Source organism: Phoca vitulina, unplaced genomic scaffold, assembly GCF_004348235.1.
Source record: "Phoca vitulina isolate PV1807 unplaced genomic scaffold, GSC_HSeal_1.0 scaffold52, whole genome shotgun sequence".
Lineage (NCBI taxonomy): Eukaryota > Metazoa > Chordata > Mammalia > Carnivora > Phocidae > Phoca > Phoca vitulina.
This window is the reverse complement of record NW_022589755.1, coordinates 3,280,811-3,302,742: the sequence shown is the minus strand read 5'-3', so window position 1 is coordinate 3,302,742 and position 21,932 is coordinate 3,280,811. Positions and strand designations below refer to the sequence as shown.

Here is a 21,932-nt window from a genome sequence, read left to right as displayed (position 1 = left end):
CCCCCTTCCTGGGAACATCCCTGTGTGTCTCTCCTGGCTCCTCGGTGCCCCTTGTTCCTGGGACGGAGCTGTCTTCCCCACCTTGGGGTCCTGCCTGTAAGCTGTAGGGGACATTTATTTCAGCTAGAGCTCTGATTGTGAAGGAAAAGTTAACTTTTATCTAAATATTCATCTATTATCCATGCCTTGTGGCCCAGGGTGGTAACATCCTGTCTTCAAGCCTGTTTCCTTATTTAGGTCTTGTTGTCCTGAACCCCACTCCTCAGGGTAGTTGTGGGATTCAGTGGTTCCCAGTTCATGGGAGGGGATCCATCACTGTTAGTTTCCAGAGCAGGTTAAGAGGGGTTTGGTACATGGGAGGATTATGGGGTCAGACTCAACTTATGTGGATGTTTGTTGCATCCAGTCAAGACCCCTCACATGCCCCTCATACCAAGAGGTGCTACTTGCCATATTTCTGAGATGTGTAGAAACAGTCATACGCAGGAACCGAGAAATGAAAGTTCCCCAAATAGTCATGGAACCACAAGAAAGAACAGAGAACAAAGCTGAGCAGCTGCCAATTCCCAGGACCATCAGTGGGTCATCAAGTAGAGGCTTCCACCCATGTGGACACAGAGAGGGACCCCAGGGTCCTCACAGGGAGGCAGGGGACAGGGCTGCAGGTGAAGGCTGGAAACTGCAGTGCTCCCCAATGTGTGTTTGTGGACAAGCACAGGGGTTTCTCCGCTCACTGACTCAGGCCACCTCCCCTATGTGTGTGTAAAACAGATTCACGGCAGCTTTTCTCTTCCGTGAGTGACTGTGAGCTTGAGGCTGCACTGGACCCGTCCCTGCTTAACACAACCCTGAACAGATGCGACATTTGAGAGAGTGGACACCACAGAGCAGGAGAAGCTGCAATTATCTCTTGCGGTCAGCCCCACTCCCAGAACAGCCCCGGGAGAAACCCTTCTTGTACGAACAGGTGTGTGGGAGGAGAGTGTCCACTAAGAATGGACATCAGAGAGTGATCCTAACAATGGTAATGTGGATAATAAGCTACTGATGAATAGGAATTATCCTATACAAGGATAATAGAATGGATAAGAAAATATGAGAATAAAATTAAGCATATTTAACTATCTGAAAAAATAAAAGGAGATAATGAATTTTTGATGCAAGAATATGGATTATGTTACAGAAGAATAGGCAATTCTTGAAACAATTAAGAAATTTTAGTGATGAAAAATCCAATAAAATCAATACATTCAAAAAATTCTTTCCATTAAGGACAAGACAAAGTTGAAGAGCCATTTATAAAACTGGAATGCAGTATTGAGGGGTTTTCCAGAAGGCAGCATAGAGAGACCAGACGTGGAAATTCGAGATGCTGGGGGAACAGAATGAGGATGTGTTGTAAGTGCCAGAAGGACAGAAACGAGGATGATGTCTGCAACAGCTGAAGAGATACGTAATTGAACATTTTACAGAGACCGGGAAACACCCACCAAGTGTTAAGGTGCATATATTTAGAAATGACATGTATATTCTGACCCTTTGTTGTAAATGAAGGAAGTGGAGATGCATTTGAGACAGTAAGAGGAATTTTGCCAAGTCACCCCTCTGCCCGGGGTGGGGGGCATAGTTGGGGGAGGGCTGAACTAGCCAACATGGAATGGGAGAACAGTGAGGGGTGCCCGGCCTCCCCAGCTGTGTGGGTCTGCTGGAGACACCCAGAGTATTGAAGCAGGACCTCCAGATGGGGGGAGCAGGAGATGGGGAAAGAGGCAGATAAGAATATCCAAGGGATTAAACAGATGTGGTTCCCATTGACTGCATTCAGGACCCCAGCAGGAAGCCTGTCTCTGAGCTGTTGGGAGATCTGAAACCCCAACACCCCCAGCCCCAGCCCAAGGGTGCTCTCCACTCCCCAAGTGTGAAAACCCACACCTCATTCCATGCTGTGGCCAGGTTCAGAAAACAAACTGGGGTCTGTGGGCAACAGAGAAACCACAAACTTGTAGCAAAACAAAGAGAGATTCCAGCAGCCAGCCTGGTGGGTTTCAAGGACCAGAAAGGAAATACAAGTTTACGAATTTTGTGCATCCTTGCAAAGTTGGAAAAAGTATCACATATAAGCAGAACCAATGAAAAAACATCTCCCACATGAAGACAGCTACTAAAGATTTGTGGAGTGACCGCCACTTCAAATGCTAAAACAGCCATGGGAAACTCCAAGGATCATGAGGAATCAAGGAATCAAGGACACATGTCATCAGCAAAAATGAGGACAGCCGTCCAGTAACTGAACTCAGACTTGGAATTTCGCCATGTAGCTGACCAAGATTTCAAAAGAGCTGCACTGACAAAACTCATCGAGTCACGAGAAAAGAACAATACGTGAACCAAAAGAGAAATTTAACAAAGAGATAGAAGTCGTACAAAAGAGTCAAATAGAAATTCTGGACTCGAGGAATTCAGTTAATGAATAAAATTAATAGAAGGCACGGGACAGCATCTACCACAGAACAGAATGATTAGAGTTCCAGAAAAAGGAGAGATAGAGAGAGAAGGAGTGGAAAGCTTATGTAAAGAAATGATAACCGAGAACTCCCTAAACCCAGGGAGATACTTGGACATCCAAATTCAAGACTAATTAACACACTGAAAGGAAAAAGATGCTGGTAAGAATGATCTGTCTGGGAAATTGTTCTGGAGTTATGAAGGACAGATAAAAACTTTGGTCTCTTTATTTATTTATTTATTTATCTATCTATTTATTTATTTGGTAGTGTCTTCATCTGATTTTGGGATATCATTATCAGGATAACATGTAGAGTCTTCCTCTGACTTTGACATCAGGATAACACTGGCCTGGAAGAACAAGTTTGAGAATGTCCGCCCCCCCCCCCCCCCGCCCCACTTCCACTTTTTGGGCAGAGTTTGAGAATGATTGGCATTCATTCTTCTTTGGATGTTCAGTAGAATTTGCCAGTGAAGCCATCTGGTGTCCTGGGATTTTCTGTGTTGACGGGTCTTTGATGACCCATTGAGTCTCCTTGCTTATTATCGGTTTGTTCAGATTTTCTATTTCTTCCTAATTTAGTCATGGTAGGTTCTGTATTGCTGGGAGTTGGTCGGTTTCCTCCAGGTTGTGTCATCTGTGGGCATGGAGTTGTTGGTGGTAGTTCCTTACGATTCTACGTATTTCTATGGTGTCAGTTGCAATGCCTCTTTCTGTTCCGATTTTATTCAAGTTTTCTCTCGTTTTTCTTCTTAGGTGGTCTAGCTAAACATTTGCCAATTTGGCTTATCTTTTCAAACAACAAACTCTTAGATTCATTGATCTTTTCTTTTTTTTCAGGGGTGTGTGTCTCTATTTCATTTCTTTCCACTCTCCTTCTTTCCTTCTGCTAACTTTGGGATTAGTGTACTCTTTTTGTTCTTGTCCCTCGAGGTGTAAAGTTAGGCTGTGTAGTTGAGATCTTTCTGATTTCTTTTTTTAAGATTTTATTTATTTATGTGACACAGAGAGAGAGAACGAGAGCAGGAACACAAGCAGGGGGAGTGGGAGAGGGAGAAGCAGGCTTCCCGCAGAGCAGGGAGCCCGATGCGGGGCTCGATCCCGACCTTGGGATCATGACCTGAGCCGAAGGCAGGTGCTTAACGACTGAGCCACCCAGGCGCCTGAGATCTTTCCAATTTCTTAACAGATGCATTCACGACTACAAATTTCCCTCTCTGAAATGCTTCTGCAGCAGCCTATACACAGGTTTTGGTATGTGTCTTTCCATTTTCGTTTGTTTAGAGATATTTTTTGTTTCTGTTACGATTTTTTTTCTTTGATCCGTTTGTTGTTCACGAGTGTTTTGTTTAGCGCCTGGAAGGAACGCAGCCCTGCTGACCACTTCATGCAGCCAATGGGACCGCGTCAGACTCCTCGGCCAGAGAGCCGCACGGGCGTGAATGTGCACTGTTTCCAGCGCGGAGTTTGCGGCAGCTTCTTCCAGGAGCATCAGGAACTGGAAAAGCAGAAAGCGGGGTACAAAGCTCTATAATGGGCTAACTTCCTTCTGAGAAAGGAGTTAAGTAACACGATGTGTCTGCTGACTTACCTTTCCACAGATCGCTTGTTCGCTCTGAAAACCAGAATCTGACAAAAATCGTCACCTACAGTGTGGGAGCGGGGGGGGTGTAGGGGACAGAGGAGGTGGCTCATCCCTGAACGCACCATTTCAGGGGTTTTTAGCATTTGAAACCGACGAATGTTCTACACACTGCAAAACACAGTTAAACCGTAAGACACCGGAAAAGCGCACCCCGATGCTAATATACACAAATAAAAATTAAGATACGCTTACATCCCATCAACACCAGAGCCACAGGGTAAGTCGGGAAAATATTACATTGATTTCTTAGGAACAGGGGTTTGAAAGATCAGAGATACAAGTGTGACGTAAGCAGCCGGGGCCGAGCTCTGCATCCCACCACCTGCAGCACCTGGGACATGAAGCCCAGGCCTCCAGGATGTAGCCAGGCAGGGCTTCGGGCACTGGTGCTCCCAGGTTTGGGATGACACGTCGGGCTGAGGTCAGGGTGCTGGAAGGAAAGGTCAGTGCCGGAATCCGTTTCCAGAAGACTGGGAATTGACGGAGAACAGTGTCAGACACCAGGGGTCTGAGGTTCCTCGTCTGCTACGACAAAGCAGGTTTATTATGCTTATTCAGTTCCGGAGGTCAGAGGCCTGCCGTGGTCTCCCGGGGCTCGCAGGAGGGTGTCCGCAGGGCCCGACTCCTTCCTGGACACAGGGCTCCTTCCTCCGTCTTCGGTGGCCAGTGGACCTTCTGTGGGGGTCACTGTGCTGCCAGCCCCCAAACCACCCTCAGTCAACAGGAACTCCCTGAGATAGCTTCTCTCCCCTGTAGCAGGTTCCAGACGATTCCCAGGTGACCCCCAACCAGACACCTGCTCTGGCCTTCCTCCCGTCTGACCTGCCCCATCCCAAAGTCAGAGGCTCTGGTCCCTGCACGGTTGGCTTAGGCCCCCGGCACGGAGTGGCAGGGCCTGCAGGGAGAGTCCTCCCCGGGGACCCACAGGACTGGATGGAGGCTGACTGAGGCCAACGTGGACCCCGCTGGAGTCTCCACCCGCTGTGCCCCTGCCTTTCCCACTCACCGAGGCCCAGGAAGCGCGCGGGATTGCAGGACGTGGCCAGCCTCTGGCGGACTGCACTATCCTCGTTCTGGGGTGGCAAGACAGGGCCCTGCGGGTCAGGAAGTGAGCAGGAAGGGCTCCGAGGGCTCCTGTCTGTGGTCTCACAGGAAGGGAGTGGGGGGCACAGGCCCAGCTCTACCTTCCTCTGTTGTTTCACAGAGCCTTGATTTCTGGAAGGAGTTCCAGTGAAATACTACATGACCAGTCTGAACCCATGTCCAGATGGAACCCCCCTAGAATTAACTGGTGATTATAGAGCCAGACAGAGAGATGATAGGGAGGTAGAGATAGAGATAGATGATACATGATAAAGTGCATGGATAGTACATGCATACATACATATGTGTACATGGACATAAATACAGACATGCTGGGCTGCAGATGACGAATGGGTAGACGCACAGAGAGAGATGATGGGACTGTGGATAATGGCAGGTGCATTCCTAGGGGGATAAGTAGATACATAACTGGATACAAACGTAGGCACACAAGAGATGATAGATACACACACATAGTTACACATAGATTGGAGACAGCCAAGTAGAAAGATACCCAGTTTCAGAGACAGCCACAGACAGATGGTGTGGAGCACAGAAAGGGGAAGTTTCTGGCTAGCTCCTGGTCCTACCAGGCTGACTGTTCTCAAGCTACACATTCCCCAAATGCAAAGGGCAATCATGAAATTCTCTGACAACTTCATGTTATTCTGGGCGGCGGGTGCAGAGACAGGCAGGTCGCACGTTGGAAGAACGCTCAGGCCAGGTCTCCCTCACGCTCTCTAGGGCAGGTGGCGCTCTGCTCAGGTATGATGCTCTTGTCTCTGCACCCCTCTGCATCCTGTGACTCTGGGCCTTGCTCTGCACACTCACCCCTCCCTCCCAGACGGTCAGGTCAGTTTCTCTCGTTAGGGAGCGCTGACGGGGCTGTGGGGGCAGGAGGAGGAGGCAGGACAGGAGGACTTTCATGCTGTCAAACATCCCATTCTGGGGCACCTGGCTGGCTCAGTCGGTAGGATATGTGACTCTTGATGTTGGGGTCGTAGTTCACGCCCCACCTTGGCTGTGGAGATTACTTAAAAATAAGATGTTTAAAAAAAAAATCCCGGTTCTAACGGAAAGCCCTGAAGTCTACAGATGCAAATCCACTAAGGAAACAATAATGTTTGTGCAAACATTGGTGGGCAAGGCTTCCTGCGCTGTTGGGGCTGCGATGGGGACTGGTTCTTGTCTGGACCCCCGTGGGGCTCCCTGGTCCATTTATGGCACAGAACACAGGACTGTGACTAAGGGAGGTGGTCCGGAGCCCCATCCCTGATGACGACATGCAGTCAGAGCATCGTCTCCTCCCTGTCTGTCCCCCTCACTCCCAGGCCTCTAGCAACTTGGGGCTTTTGCATGTCCTTGATTCTCAAAAGCTTCTCCTATAACTCGACCGGCCTTTACATTTCAGCGAATCTTATGTTCCTTTCACAGTTTCTACTAGGGCCCAGTTCCTGGGGGGACTGAAAACATCCACTGGATTCTGATATGTCCCATGCACCACCTGCTCACCCTGGGAAGGAAGGCTGAGGACCTGGAAGCGTCCTGGGGCTTCTAAGACCCATACTGACCTCCCACGAGAAGGAGGCAGGGAAGGGAAAGGCCTGGGCCTTTTAGGATCAGAGCTCAGGGGAGTGGCTAGCTGAGCCATGGACACCAGCTGGGCTCCCAGGCAGAGCTGGAGTCCTGGGGTAGGGACTGCCTTGGGGTCCTGGAGTCAGCAAGGCGAGGTCTGATAGGGACAGAGGAGGGGTCTGTGCTGTGCTCTTGGACCGGGGGCACAGACATGGGGCTCTCCCTAGACCTGGCACACAAGCCCAGAGCAGACCCAGCCCCTGTAGCCACTGTTTTTCCAGGACAAGAGAATCAACCTCCGTGTTCCCAGCCTCGAAGAAACAGAAGGTCCAGACCCATGGGCTCTGCCATGGACACAACCCAGGAAGCAGCCCTGTGGATTCAGAGGCCATGTGGCCCCTGCGGAGAGGGTCCCCCACCTACTGCAGGGAACCTGGGGCTCGGGGTCAGGGCTGCTCTCCCCAGAAAAGCACTTCTCTTTCTACATGAAAGCAACCATCCTCGATTCCCAAAGAAGCAGGAGGAAAAGGTGGCGATGCTCTGTTGAAACTCATCCCTAGAGAAAGACCCCAACACTGCAAATGGGTGTTGCCATTGACCGCCTCCCAATCAGTGACTCTTGCTTAGGTGATGTTGCCCAGGCAGGAAGGTGGAACCAGAGGGAGCAGGAGGATACTGAGCAGCTGAGCGGGACCTGTGTGTGTGGGGGGGGCTCATCAGGATGTGCTGCAAACCACGAGAGGGTGCCATGGAAGCCCACGCATGCAAGCATGCCTTTGGTGGATTTCAGTGAAAAAGCAGTTGAAGGAGGGCCTCTAGATGATTGCTCGTGCTGGGAGAGAAAAAAATGCTCGAAAACCGTGGGAGCAATTATAACAATAGCACAGGAGTTGCTCTATTTCATCGAAGATAGGTTAGAAGTCATTCGTTAGGAAATTCAAACCTGGAGAAGTTAGAGAGTCCACACATAAGTGAACGTACCATCGTGGGTGTGTGTTGGGGGATGTGCGTGTGTGCATGAGTGTGTGTGTGTAACAGAGCAGGATGTAATGCCGTTCAGCTGAAGAAATAGAATGTCTTTGTCCATCAGTGACCTGGTCTCACTCAGGAGCTGCCCCGTCTTAAGCAGGGGACACACACACACACACACACACACACACACATTTACATGCACACACACAGTCCCTCCCAATCGTTGCAAACACTCCTGCATCTTTTGCTGGTCTCCATGCTCTTTCCCAGGATGGTGTCCCAGGTGGAGGGAGCAGCCGCCTCTCAGCCTCCTGCTGGTCCCTGGGGATGTGGGGTTTGCTCACCAGGTTGCTGGAGGCCCAGCTGATGTCTGTGCCCCCGGGTTACAGGGCCCAGCCTTTCTCTGCTCCCTGGGGCCTGGGGACCCTTCTGGTCATCTCGATGTCCCCTTTGTCCCAGGGGTTCAGTGGAAGTGTCAGGACACCCGCTCCTGCCCCTGCAGCCTGGCCCAGGTGGGATCTCTCCTCCCACCATGACGGGCCCACTGGGGCCTCCTGGCATTGTCTCCCTGGGCACACCTCAGGGGAACTGGGCGGAGTCCCAGGGCAAGGTGGACCCGCCCTCTCTGCCTGGCCACACTAAGCCACCAGGCATGCTAAACGTGGCTCATCCTCCAGGTGGCGCTCGGGGGCCGCGGAGCGTCAGGGACATCCGTCCCGGGGAATGTCCCTGCACCCATGGCCTGAATCTTGACCCCTGTGTCCGTGTTGGAGGGTCAGGAAGGAAAGACTAGTTCACAACGTCTGCTTTTCTGCCCTCTCCCCCCTCCTCTTCCCACCAAGTCCCTAAGATGGAAGAGGTGTGAGCTTTATTTTGCTTTCGTTTTTCAATTTCCCTGAAACTGTGTCAGCTCCCCAATGACATCATTGCCTGGACTCACAGGACTCCTTTTCACTGGGGCAGGTACCCGACCTGGTCAGCCGTTCCTGCTCTGGAGGGGGCAGAAGACTCAGGAGTCCTCTCTCGCCCAATGCCAGGCTCTCCACTCTTCCCTTGCTGAGAGCCTGGCTCCGGTCAGAGGCAAACAAGACAGACGTTAGGGGGAAATACACCATTCTGACTGTGATGGTTATTTAGGGGTCAGCCCGACTGAGCTAAGAGATGCCCCCAGAGCCGGGAAAACATTACTTCTTGGTGAGTCTGTGAGCAGGTTTCTGAAAGATTAGCATTTGATTCAGTCACTGAGTGAAGAGGTCCACCTTCCCCATTTGGGTGGGCATCCTCCATCCTCCGAGCGCCCGGATAGAACAGACAGGGGAAGGAGGCCCAATTCCCTCTCTCTCTCTTCTTGAGCTGAGACAACTATCCTCTCTGGCCCTGGACATCGTAGCGCCTGGTTCTTGGGCCTGAGGACTGGGGCTGAATTATACCAGCAGCCTCCTGGGCTCCAGATGGCAGAGAGCTGGTGGTGGGACTTCTGGCTTCCATAACCTGAGAGAGAGCTGATTCCTATAATAAATATATATTTAAATATATATAAAAATACATTTATATATTATGTATACATATTATATATAAATGTATTTATATATTATATATACATATTATGTATGCCTTATGTCTATATACATATTATATATAAATGTATTTTATATATATTTATATACAATTTTTATAACAGAATCTTTTGGTTCTGTTTATCTGGAGAACCCTGACTAATATACTAACTGTTGAAAAATAATAAAGAGAGAGAGAGAATGTGTCCCTGTATGAAAAAGAGAAATTCAGTACAGGACGTAATGAAGAAAACAAAGATGCAGAGTAGAGGGTAGCAACCAGAGGAAGAACTTTGAGTACGAATAGAAATTAACCTTGAGTACAAATGGGAAATCAAAGCTCAGTACAAGCTGAAATTGTGTTTAAAAACCAGTCACCCACCCTCTCTGAGCCGTGACAGACCCTCCCAGCTGGTGAGATGCAGCCTGTCCTGAGGTCCCCGAGTGGAGCTGACAGTCTGCAGTCTACAGCCCCTGTCACTTAGGACTGGCCGACCTCGGGCAAGTTAATTAATGATCAGTCCCTAGTTTCTTCAAGAGCAAGAGGAGTGGAGAAAAGAATAGGACATGCTCTGGAGGGTTCATATGAACATTAAACTGTGTCAGTGTTGGGGCACCTGGCTGGCTTAGTCTGTGGAGCATGTGACTCTTTTTTTTTTTTTTTTAATTTATTTGACAGAGAGAGAGAGACAGTGAGAGAGGGAACACAAGCAGGGGGAGTGGGAGAGGGAGAAGCAGGCTTCCTGCTGAGCAGGGAGCCTGATGTGGGGCTCGATCCCAGGACCCTGGGATCATGACCTGAGCCGAAGGCAGATGCTTAACGACTGAGCCACCCAGGCGCCACGCATGTGACTCTTGATCTCGGGGTCTGAGCCCCATGCTGGGTGTTGAGATGACTTAAAAATAAAATCTTTTTAAAAAGTGTTAATAATGGGCGCCTGGGTGGCTCAGATGGTTAAGCGTCTGCCTTCGGCTCAGGTCATGATCTCAGGGTCCTGGGATCGAGTCCCGCATCGGGCTCCCTGCTTCTTGGGAGCCTGCTTCTCCCTCTGCCTCTCTCTCTCTGTCTCTCATGAATAAATAAATAAAATCTTTAAAAAAAAGTGTTAATATTTGCAAAGAAGTAAAATAGCAATTGCACCATAATAAGTCAGCTGAGTTTAGGTTGAATTTTTCAAAAATATTCTTTTAATATGTAATAAAACTTTTAATACAAGGCCTATAGCAAGCATGCGGGTTTCTTACCCTCCCCATAGCAAAAAAAAAAAATAAATAATAATAATAATAAGAGACATAAAAATCGATCAGAATGAGACACTCAGGCCCCCCTAGCAGTTGTCAGGGTAAGGTTCCATTTTAATGTGAGTGGGGTCCTCGAGGCTGACCCCACAAGCCAGGTAGAGATACAACACGTCCCACCCCACAGGGGGCTCGGGGCTCTCCTGGCAGGCGTCTTGGGCACCCCACAGCCCCTGGTGGCATAGCTGGTCCCGCTGTGGGGACGCGGTTGTGCAGATCCCACGTGTTTGCTGTGGAGGCAGCATGCAGCTGCCTTGTCTACAGACCCTGTAGCAATCAGCAACAGTGCTAAGCAATCGAGTGGGCAATTGTGGACAGAAGCCTAATCTGTGTGCGGAGACATTAAGAAGTAACAGGGGCCATGAGGAAGGGAGGAGAGGATCCTGTTCAAATAACAGAGCCACGAGGCCCGCCCACGTGGTCAGGTCCTGGGGGGTCAGGGAGAGAGGCATGGAATTTGGACATCATGTGATGTGAAATAGAAGATGGAGAACGGATCCAGGGAAATATGGCGACCTGCTTTCTGCACACCACAAGGCAGGGGGCTCTCAGGAAACAGCCCCCAAGATGCCCACACCCCATCCCCATCAGAATGTGTGCGATTAGGGGAGCATAACAGCTCATGTGTGATGGAAGTTAACCTCCCGCACGAGCAAACAGGTGAACGTGATCCCAACTCAGCAGTAGGGTGATTTAAAAATCCTGAGTATTCGTAGGAACTGTGAGGGACAGTCAGGGCACGGAGCAGCCACACTACTGAAAGATTGTTACAGTTCTCAGGAGGAGGGGCACACCGCACCACGCAGGGCTCCAGGGGCAGTCGGCGGGGCGGGGCGGGGCGGGGCGGGGGGGTGGTGCGGCGGGGCAAGCGGAGCTTTTGGTGTGGTTTCTACAGGAAGAATGAGCAAGCCAGGGCGAGCAGGCTCAGGACTGGCTGGACTCCACAATTTCAGTGGGCTCTCTAGCGGAAAAGATGACCCTGTTGTCTGTTCCGTGGCTCTGGGGTGATGAGGGCACGTGGAGAGAGTGGCCCAGAGTGTGAGAGCCTCGTAAGGCAGGTGGTTGGGGGTGTGGGCTCTGGGTCAGCTGGTGAGTGTTTGAAAAGTGCACCCCCAGGAAGAGGATTTTGCTCAGGAGAGGGGGTCAGTGAGGAAGGTTGGAAGTCAACGCAGTGACCGAGGTCGTGTCCAGCACATGCATCTAGGACAGATGTCAAGTTTGTAGACACCTGAAACGTGGCTAATACGAGGGGTGTAGCAGGTTCTGCTCCACAGAGTCATTCTGGGCGCACGGAAATTAGACCGTCAAAACATCCAGCATTTTACAGACCAGTGGGAGGCGGCCCGTTCGCATGCTGCCTTACACGTTACCTTACCTCACGTGGCAAACGGTGTCTTACTGGTGTCAGCGAGTTAAGGATTTGGAGAGGGGAGATGATCCTGGATTGTCCGGCGGTCCCAGTGTAAGCACGAGGGTCTTTATAAGAGGGAGGCAAGAGGGTCAGAGGAAGGGGAAGGAGGCGTCACAGAAGCAGGAATCCTAACCAGAGCAGGTTTTAAAGATGCCGCAGGGCTCCCTGAGGATGGAGGAAGGGCCACGGACCGAGGGATGCAGGAGCCTCTAGAAGCTGGAAAAGGTTACCAAATGGATTCTCCGCTTGAGCCTCCAGAAGGAACGTGGCTCTATGGACACCTTGCTTTTAGGCCCGGAGAAACTGATTTCAGACTTTGGACAAGCAGAGCCATAAGATAACAAACTGTGTTGTCGGAAGCCACGGAGGGTGTGGTGATTCGTTACAGCAGCCGTGAGAAACCGATACCCTCACTTTACGTGGAGGAGTTGCTGCAACCCCGTTAGGAAGAACGACGTCCAAGCCCAAACTTGAAGGGCGTTAGCTGGGTGAGGGAGTGAAGGTCAGATGAAGGACAAGGTCTTGGAGCTGGATGGTGCTGTTGTGTTTGGAGAATGCATGGCCTCCAGTGCGGATGAGCCTGGAGTAGGGATGGGAAATGTGAGGCTGCCGTGTTCCGCGGCATGGACTGAAAGCCTCAGGGTCCCTCCCTGTGCAGTCACAGCCTCACCAACTCCCTCGTATGGTCCATATATCTGTCCATTAGTGCGTGTGCATGTGTATTCATTTGTATAGTTTGTGTGCATGTGTGTGCGTGGGTGTATTTGTGGACATGTGCATGTAGGGCGTGTGTATGTGCATGTATGTGCGTGCATTTGTGGATGTGTGTGTGTGTGGAGGGTAGGGTCGTACCATCTGCATGTTTACTCGGGCACACGTCTCCTCAGCATTGCCCTCATTCCTCCCTGGGACACTCAGTTCAGAAAACACCAGTGCATTCTTTGTCTTGTTTCCTGCTCTGAGCTTTGAGCAGAGACTGGGACCAGGCTCCCCGTGCAGGGCTACCGCAGGGCGGGCCTGTGAAAACTTTTACTGATGAACAAAGAGAAGCATAATCCAGAAAACGGCGTCTCAGCTATCAGCTGCCCACGTATAGTCCAGGTTCAAGGTCAACTTTGGAACTCTGGAAGGCCTTTAGAGTCAGCTGAGTGGACAATTAAATCAGAGCCTCTGGGGGCAGTTAGGGACACAGGGGACACATCTGGAATCACTGTGTGACTGGGAGACCATAGCTGGGTCTCTGGAAACAGCCAAGTGACTATAGCTGAGTCTCTGGAAACTGCCAGGAGTCTGGAGTCTGTAGCTGGGAGTTTGGAAATAAGGGCTACACGTTCTCTCCAAGGACCTAGTGGATTTTAGGAGGGACCGCATGGCTCATGCATCTCCTAGATGTTGATTAGGGGTCTCCTGACGCCAGTTCTTGCCTCCAGGAAATCTGACTGCATGGCTTTCCAGAAAGGGATGATTCCATCCGGAAGCCCTCCAAATGGCCACTTCATGCGTCTGCAGGAATGGCTTCCTGTGTGTCTAGGAGTGGAGGCCAGCTGGGCCTGGAGTCAGTGTCTGGCGAGGGCCGCATATGTGCTGGACTCAGCCGTGGGCTCCATGGACCGCGGGGATGCGGCTTGGGCCATCCTCTGTGTGAGGATCCGGTGGTCCAGCTGAGCATATGTCACGTCCGGGGGGCCTCCTGCAGTAGGGGTCTGAGAGAGAGAGACCCAGGTGAGTCAGGGTGGCTGAAGAGAGGGTAGGGGACTGTGGGAAGGGGAGGCCAGCCTCCAGGTGACCCCCGTGATCCCACCTGCTGGAATCACCACTGTGTGTAGTTCCCTCCCACTTAGGATCAGGGCTGGCCTGGGTGACCAGTAGACTATGGCAGAGTGAGGGCATAACGTGGCTTCTGGCCCTCCCTCTCTGTGGCCTCCCTCTGGGGGAGGCCAGCTGCCATGGAGAAGCCCGGGAAGAACTGAGCATCCTGCCAACAGTCGTGGCGGGGGGTGGAGTGCCATCCTAGAAGTGGTCCACATCTTCACAGCCACCTCCAGAAAGACCCTGAGCCAGAACCACTCCGCTAATCTGCTTCCAAACTGCTGAGCAAAGAAACGGAGATCATTTCATCAAGCTGCATCTGTTAATGCAGCAATTGGTAATGGGTACAAGGACTTACTGGGGTGTGAAGCATTTCCCCGTCCTTTTCAGGAAGTCTGTCGACTGTGGCCAGATCTGGAGGGGAGAGGACAAGGGGTCAGGTCTCTGAGGTGGGTCTTGGAAGGCAAGTTTGCCTGAAAACTCACAGCCTCAGGTTTTAAACTTGCACCGCATCGGGAACATCCTAGAATGTTCCCAAACGTTCCCCCCTCCCTGGCCTGTCCCTCCTTTTACCTGGTGTCCTCTCTAGGATGTCAACGGCCAGGCTAACCCTGAGGGGAAAGAACAGTGAGCACTGGGGGCCCCCCTGAAGGCAGAGGACTGGGAGGGAGCCCGGGGTCAGTCTCAGGAACCTCACCTCTCCTGGGGCCTCTGCTCTTCACCTTTGCTGCTGGGGGGCACTGAGGACAGTCAGGGGTGTGAATTAAGAAGAGAGCCCTTCTTCCCAGCACCCCCACCCTCTCCCTGAGACCTACTGTGTTTTTTCTGGTGCTGATAATAGAGGAAGATGAGGACCAAGAGGAGGACACAAAGGAACAAGGCCACAGAGATCCCAATGAGGATAGAAACATGCTCTGTTGACAGGCCTGGGGGAACAGGGAAGATGGAAGCAGATTATCAGGGATGCGCATTTATTGGTCACCAACTGCATACCATGTGTATGCTGGGTGCTGGGCTTGCACACACCTAGGTATAAAATCTCTGCAATGCATAGTAGTCCTGTGACATGGGAAGCATTATTACAAGACCAGGGTCCTGAGTGCCGAAGTCCTCTGTCCACAGGGCATCGGCAGAGCTGGAATAGGACCAACCCCAAAGCCCATTCTTTCCCCTTCCCCAAGAAGCACACCCTGCTCCTCTGTCCCCCTCACTCACCGGGACTGTTACTGTCCTCCCAGTGCATCTGTGGGTCTCCTGGGAAGGAGGAATTGAGCGCACGGTCAGAGGCCTGAGCTGGACAGAGAAGGCTGAGTCTTCCCGACTCCCCCCGCCCGGCAAAGGGGGCTTCTCCAGAGCAGACCCATGGAACTTTCTGTGAGGATGGAGATGCCCTATCATGCTGTCCAGTATGATAACCTCACTGGACAATTTCCATTGAAACGCAAGTTAAATAAATGTAAAAGTCAGATCCTCAGCTGCACTGGCCACCTTTCCTGAGCTCAGGGGCCACGCCTGGCTAATGACAGCGTGCGGGATGGCACAGATACACAGCGAGCCCTTCCTGCAGGAGGCTCTGTGGGTCAGTGCTGCCCTCCGCCCTCCCCTTGCTCACCTCCTTCTGCACTCCCACCCCGCGCGCAAAAATCCCCATTGCTGATGTCTTCTGTTTCTCACAGCAGCCCCCCAGTGGGGGCGAGTCTCCCTTCTGTGAGCGCAGAAGCCAAGACTCCACGTCCTCCTGTCGCCTGAAGCCTCGCGGCTGAAGCCAGTCATTCCAGCACGGCTTGGCCCTGGGTTCTGCGCACGTACTGCACGTCCATTTCACAGGTGGTCAAACCGAGTCCTGCTGGGCTCCTCCGCGCACAAGGTGGAGCCCCCACTCGCCTCGTCCGGACAGTGCCCCCTCCCTCCCGCCGCCCCGGAGGCTGAGTCCTCAATGTCCTTTAAGAAAGGCAGAAAACTTCACCTCCAGAACTTCCCTCCCTCAACACCTTGTCTTTGGTCCATGACGCAGGACCCCACCCGCTGTAATATATAATAAATATAAATATACTGGGGCGCCTGGGTGGCTCAGTCAGTTAAGCGTCTGCCTTCAGCTCGGGTCATGGTCCCGGGGTCCTGGGATCGAGTCCCACATCAGGCTCCCTGCTCAGAGGGGAGTCTGCTTCTCCCTCTACCCCTCCTCCCTGCTTATGATCTCTCTTTCTCAAATAAATAAATAAAATCTTAAAAAAAAAATATATATATATAAATATACATTTTTAAGTTCTGTGTTTTAACTTATATACGTATAATTTAATTTACGTAAATAATTTTAATGATATATCACTTACGATTACTTGTAATGCATAAGCTAGATATCTCAATTGTATCTCAATTATACATATTTACTATTATAAGGTATGTATTTACATATATGAATTATAGCAATACATGACACATAATATAATACTGTACGCTATATCCATATGTAATAATATATTGATATATTTTATTATGTTAATTATAGTACTGTGTATTTAACATATGATGTAAATATACATTCTAATATATTTATAGATCTGAAATTTTGTAAGTTAATGTTGATATATATAAATACATTCTATTTAAACATATACAAATATATATAAACATTTCTATTCCTCATTCTAATTAATTTTCCCATTAACATTTGGGAGCTCAGGGACCCTTTCTCCTCATTCCCCGTGTGCATCCAGCGCTCAGTGGGTGGGTGTCTGGTGCATACAAAGAAAGGGTGAGAAGAAAGGGTCAGTATTGGTAAGACCAGCACTTTTTCAGGCCGTGGCATTCAGCAGGCAGTGACCCGACCGCCGTGCCCTGCGTAAACCAACTCCTGCGTCCCCTGCGCCCCAGGGTCAGGACATTTGTCGCCCCTTTTGCACGCGAGGAAACTGGGGCGCGCACGGTTTTGGTCCGCGGGCACAGAGCTCCGAGGCAGGACTGGAATCTCCACCCTGATGCCGGCAGGAAGGCTGCGGGGTTTCTGCTCTGAACTTCAGTCTTCGCAACAAGAGATGGGGGAGGGGGCGAGAGGCAGGGGGCATGCCTGTGCGCCCCCCACCCAGCGGGGTCAGGATTCTCTGAGAGGGGCTCTGTCTTCCTCTAAGTGACCTAATGCCACCGTTGGGACATAACCATCAAGAGCCCAGTTCTCTCCCGTAATTTGGAAGATTGTCAGTCTCTCTGTCCCTCTGGACCTCTGTCCCTTGCACAGCTGCCAAGAGTAGGACCCTGCCCACAAGGGGGTGGCCACAGCCTGAGTTCTGCCCCTCCCTCCCCCGGGCTGGTTCCACCCTTCAGAGCCTTGTGCCTTTGGGCATGAAACTTGCATCGCTTTGCACATTAAAGGAGTGGGGGGCTCTCCGAAGGTCAGAGGAGTGCCTCCCACATCCAGCCGCTGCTAGCTTTGACCGTTTTCACAGCACCTGGTACAGAGGTACTTCAACCAGTGAGTGTCTTTGCGCTCTGCATGTGGCAGCCCCTCACTGTGGTTTTACCAGTCCCTGATCCAAGCCAGAGCCCCCCCAGGTCCCCAGCACAGAGCGCCCCCAGCAATGCCCCCAGGCTGAGGTCTGTTACTCACCAGCTGAGGAGTAGGTGTGTGTGGAGGGGTGGGGTGTCTCTGTGACCAGGACAGAAGGACTGATGCTCGGTGGAGGCCCCCAGGGTCTGTCCCACTCAGCCTGGTGCGTCTGTGCATTGAGCACCCATCGGAACCCTGAGCACCCACGGGAACCCTGAGCATCCATCAGAAGACCGCATCCGGCCATCACCCCGTCCCAGAGAAACCTGAGGGCAGAGCAGAGACATCCTCACCTGTCACCTCCAGCTGCAGTGGCGCACTGCGTTCAGACCAGTCGACACCCTTATGATAGAGACAGTGATAGAGCCCAGCAGTGTCTTCACTCGCCGCGCGGATGCGGAATCTGGCCTGCGTCTCATGCTGTGGGTTCTGCGCATCTGGGTGTAGGGCATCTCCCTCCTTCTCCAGGCGGAATGTCTCAGCCTCAGCGGGTCCCTGGCACACGATGGTCACGGGCTGCCCCTGGGGGATCACAGAGCCTGGCTCCGCCCAGATGGAGGGTCTGGGCAGGGCCCCTAGGAGGGAAGCAGAGTGGGCTCTCAGAGGCCACTTGTGAGAAAGTCACCATACCACACGATTCATCCCTGTTAGATGCTCAATTCATTTTTAGGCAAACTTGCAGAGCTGTGCAATGGTCACCACCCCTTTAGAACATTTCCGTCCTCCTCCCCCAAGAGACCCCCCCCACCCCTGCCAGGCCCCTTCTAGGTGGGTGTGAATTCTCCTCACTGCAGTTTTTCTCCCCCTTGACATAGGACCCCGGGACTCGGTCACATCTTGGGCTTTCCTCAGGGTGACAGGGAGATGTCAGAGCAGGCTGGGTGCCCAGACATGTCTGCTGCGGAGTGTGGCCTCTCTCGCTGCCCATGGCCACTTTCTGGGGGGACAGAGGGGGCTGGGACAGAAACAGTGGATGAGGGTGACGTGTCATTTGTGGGGACAAGGGAAACAGGAGTCTGGAGTTGTAGGAATGACTGTGGCCTGGCTAGCCCCGGCTGGGGGCGGGGGGCAGTCTGCAAAGCCCCAGGGGAAGTCCAGTGGGGGGTGTGGTGGAGCACCAGCTCATCTGGTCCCACAGACCTCAGTCGATGAGGTTTCCTGTCTCCAAAGCAAGTCCTCTGTGGGTCACCCGTCTCTGGGTTTGCTCTGTACTTTCTACCTGCATCTCAGCCTTATCTCTATTTCCTTGTTGTTAAGGTTCTTGAAAACCCCCATCTGCCTCAGCTAGGCTGGTGGCGGAGGAAGAGAGGATCTGTATCCCTGAAACAGGAAGACGACATCAAAGTTACAAAATCCCGGGCGCCTGGGTGGCTCAGTTGGTTAAGCGACTGCCTTCGGCTCAGGTCATGATCCTGGAGTCCCAGGATCGAGTCCCGCATTGGGCTCCCTCCTCAGCGGGGAGTCTGCTTCTCCCTCTGACCCTCCCCCCTCTCATGTGCTCTCTCTCTCTCATTCTCTCTCTCAAATAAATAAATAAAATCTTTAAAAAAAAAAAAGTTACAAAATCCCTCATGGAGGCTGGAGCTAGGAGAGATTATTTGCTCATTTGCCTGCTCTCTCTTTCCTTCCTTCCTTCTTTCCTCCCTCTCTCCCTTCCTCCTTTCTTTCTTTCTTTCTTTTTCTTTCTTTCCTCCTTCCTTCCTCCTTCCCTCCTTCCTTCCTCGTTTCTACTATATCTTAGTACTATCTATCCACGTACAGATGCCCTCCACGTGCCACTGGTCTTACAAACCTGAGAAACACCCCCATGATCCCTGCCGTCTCGGGGCTGAAAGTATGGAGGGAGGACAGATACTGATCAAACACTTGTCCGAGTCCACAGGTACAAACTGTGATGCATGCCCTTGGGGTGAGTGTGGGAATCTAGGGGTCCTCGGGGAGGTTGGAGGGAAGAGGCCTCTGAGCTGAGAGCAGAGGGTCCAGGGTGAATCACCCACGCTGAGCAGAGAGGGGTGGCCAGGGCATCTGACACAGAGAAGTCAGCATGTGAGGAGGTCCGGAGTTGAGGGGGAAATGGTGTGTTTGAGAAAGAAGGAGGGCTGAGGTATCTGGAGGTGCGTGAGCCGGACAGTGTGAGGACAGGACAGATCCAGACCAAAGAGCGGTGCGTGGGTCTCATGCGATCTGAACAGAAATGGTGAAAGGGCTCTAAAAAGCTACTATTTTGCCCGGAAAAAATATGAAAAATAAATTTCAAAAATGTAAGTGAAATTTTAAAACTATCATTTAAAATTATGTCACTAGGTGATGCGTATTGAGGGTAAAGAAGTTGGGATCAAGGATGGCGTCTGGAACTCTGCCCTTGGCAACTGTCATGTTCTCTGCCCAGGGGATGCTGGGGGGGGGGGGGTCTGGGCTTGTGTGGGAGAGCCTTGGGTTCAGCCTAATCCTGTGGGGTTTCCATTGTCTGGGGGGCTGTTGCGAGCGCAGGTGGAGAATGGGGAGAGACCTGGGAGGGTCATACATTTGGGATTGTTTGCAACTCGGGGTAAATTTCAGGGGCTCCTCCCAGGCCCTCCCAGGGTCAGCAGCACTCTGGGGTACAGAGGGGATGGGGAGGAGACTCACCTTCCCGTGCTTGGAGCACTCGGCCCAGGCAGAGCGCTGGAAGAGAAGATCTGGTAAGAGAGATGCCCATCCCTGGTTTCCTCAGGGGCTGCTCCAGTCCTTCTTGCTCTGAAATAGTCTCGAGACAAGCCCCCGGCCCCCTCTTCCAAATAGATGCTTCTCCCCCCCCAACCCCTCTGGAGTCTGAAATCGTCCCCATACCCAGGAGCCCATTTTTAGGACTGAACTTGCACGGTCTGACTAGGTCTGGGGCAAGAGCTGAGGGTGCTGATCCACATCGCTCTCCGAGTGTCCCGACGTCTTCTGGACTGGGGTGAGGACTGGGAAGGGAAGCAGGCCCCCTCCCCAAGTCTCCCGCCCACCCCCTCTGTCCCTCAAACCCTTTGCCTCCATTCCAGGACTCACCAAGGGCCAGGAAGGTGGTCAAATGGGGAGACATGCCCAGACCCTTGCAGCCTGCACCCGCCCTGGAGCCGATGGGTGAAAAGACAGAGTCTGCAACTGACAAGGGACAGGAAGTGTCAGCTGGGGCACATCATGGGGTTTCTACATCAGCAGTCTCCCACAAAGGGGAAGAATGCACTCCTGTCCTTCCCACTCTTCTCACTAATGAGAGTGAGGAAGTTGCCCTCCAAAACATGCTTGGATGAGGCTGAACTCACCCCCAGATGAACGCCTGAGGTAAGAACCTGATTGTCAACCTCTGGGATAAGGCAGAACATGGATCTGTGCAACAAACTGACTTGATAACACAAAGTAACCATCTGTTCTTGGGCAAGACGTTATGCCACTTTACACCAATGTTTCCTCATATTTAAAATGGGAAGCCTAAAATCCTCCTCCAAGTCTTTATTTTTTTTAATTTTTTAAAAAAGATTTTATTTATTAATCGGGGGGGGGGGCAGGCAGGAGGAGAAGCAGACTCCCCACTGAACAAAGAGCCCAGTGCGGGACTCGATCCCAGGACCCTGGGATATGCCCTGAGCCGAAGGCAGATGCTTAATGACTGAGCCACCCAGGCGAACCTCCTCCAAGTCTTTAATATTATGATATTCATTAAATTCTCAGTCAGGTGTTGGGAACTTTAAAAACATCCTGCTAGCATGAGTTCTCTTCCCATTTTCCCCCCAGTGCCGTTGGAACCAGGGAAAGGTAGGGTGCCCCTGAGCACATGCAAAATCCTAAAGGGGTGGGATGGTCAGGAGACAGACCTCAGGCTTGGGGCCAGATGGGGCTTGCAGCCGCGTGCTGAAATAAAGAGCAGAATCAGGGTGGGGAACACACTTATGCACCACGGAGCCCAGCAGGACAGGGGTCCCACCACAGATTCTCGTGTCCACTGCCCTGACAGCAGGAAGCCACACCTTCTCCAAGGTGTGGCTGCAGCAGACGCTGATGGTGGCCAAACATCGGTCACGGCTCCCTAGTTCCCTTACCAACAGGAACCTAGAGCTGTTGGAGGGGCTGTGTTCGAAGCTTGGGGCTGGGGGTGGGTGTGGAATGAAGTCTGGGTTAAGGCAATCTAGCAATCCCGTTTGCAGTAATTGGTCCAGAGTGGGGCACACGACCAGGTCTGGCCAATGAGGCTGAAAGCAGAGTATACCACAGTATCTGGGAATCCTATTTCTCCCTTAATATGGGAGGGTCTCATGGGACCTCTGCCCTCTTTACTCCTGTCCTTCCCTGGGAAGTGTAGCATGATGATGTGATAGATGAAGCTGCAGCAGCCACCTCACAGCCATGAGGCAACGGGCTTGAACACAACAGCAGAAACAGCTGGGGTGGACGGACACGAGGTCTAGGATCCGTAGAAGGTCCCTGTGTTGCTAAACCAACCCTAGGACCACCTCTCCCTGGAATTCTTAATAAGTAAACAATAAATAACCCTAGATTTTCCTGTCAAA

At 51.8% G+C, this 21,932-nt stretch overlaps 2 protein-coding genes across 4 annotated transcripts in view; one reads left to right on the top strand and one right to left on the bottom strand.

Annotated features, from left to right (window-relative positions):
• LOC116622339 (leukocyte immunoglobulin-like receptor subfamily B member 3) overlaps nt 1-21,932 on the top strand; it is a 205,279-nt gene that overhangs the window by 70,909 nt on the left and 112,438 nt on the right.
• On the bottom strand, nt 11,515-20,535 carry LAIR1 (leukocyte associated immunoglobulin like receptor 1). Of its 3 annotated transcripts, none has more exons than XM_032388803.1 (11): nt 20,434-20,535; nt 20,029-20,064; nt 17,694-17,975; nt 17,461-17,595; nt 15,072-15,110; nt 14,672-14,782; nt 14,554-14,596; nt 14,430-14,467; nt 14,215-14,270; nt 13,849-14,137; nt 11,515-13,750 (listed from the first exon to the last, which is right to left on the bottom strand). In XM_032388803.1, exons 1-11 carry the CDS (start codon nt 20,465-20,467, stop codon nt 13,638-13,640), a joined length of 1,176 nt encoding a protein of 391 aa, XP_032244694.1. In that variant the 5' UTR covers nt 20,468-20,535; the 3' UTR covers nt 11,515-13,637. The 3 variants fall into 3 exon arrangements, with proteins under 3 accessions (XP_032244694.1, XP_032244695.1, XP_032244696.1); XM_032388804.1 differs by having other exon boundaries at nt 13,849-14,134; XM_032388805.1 differs by lacking the exon at nt 13,849-14,137.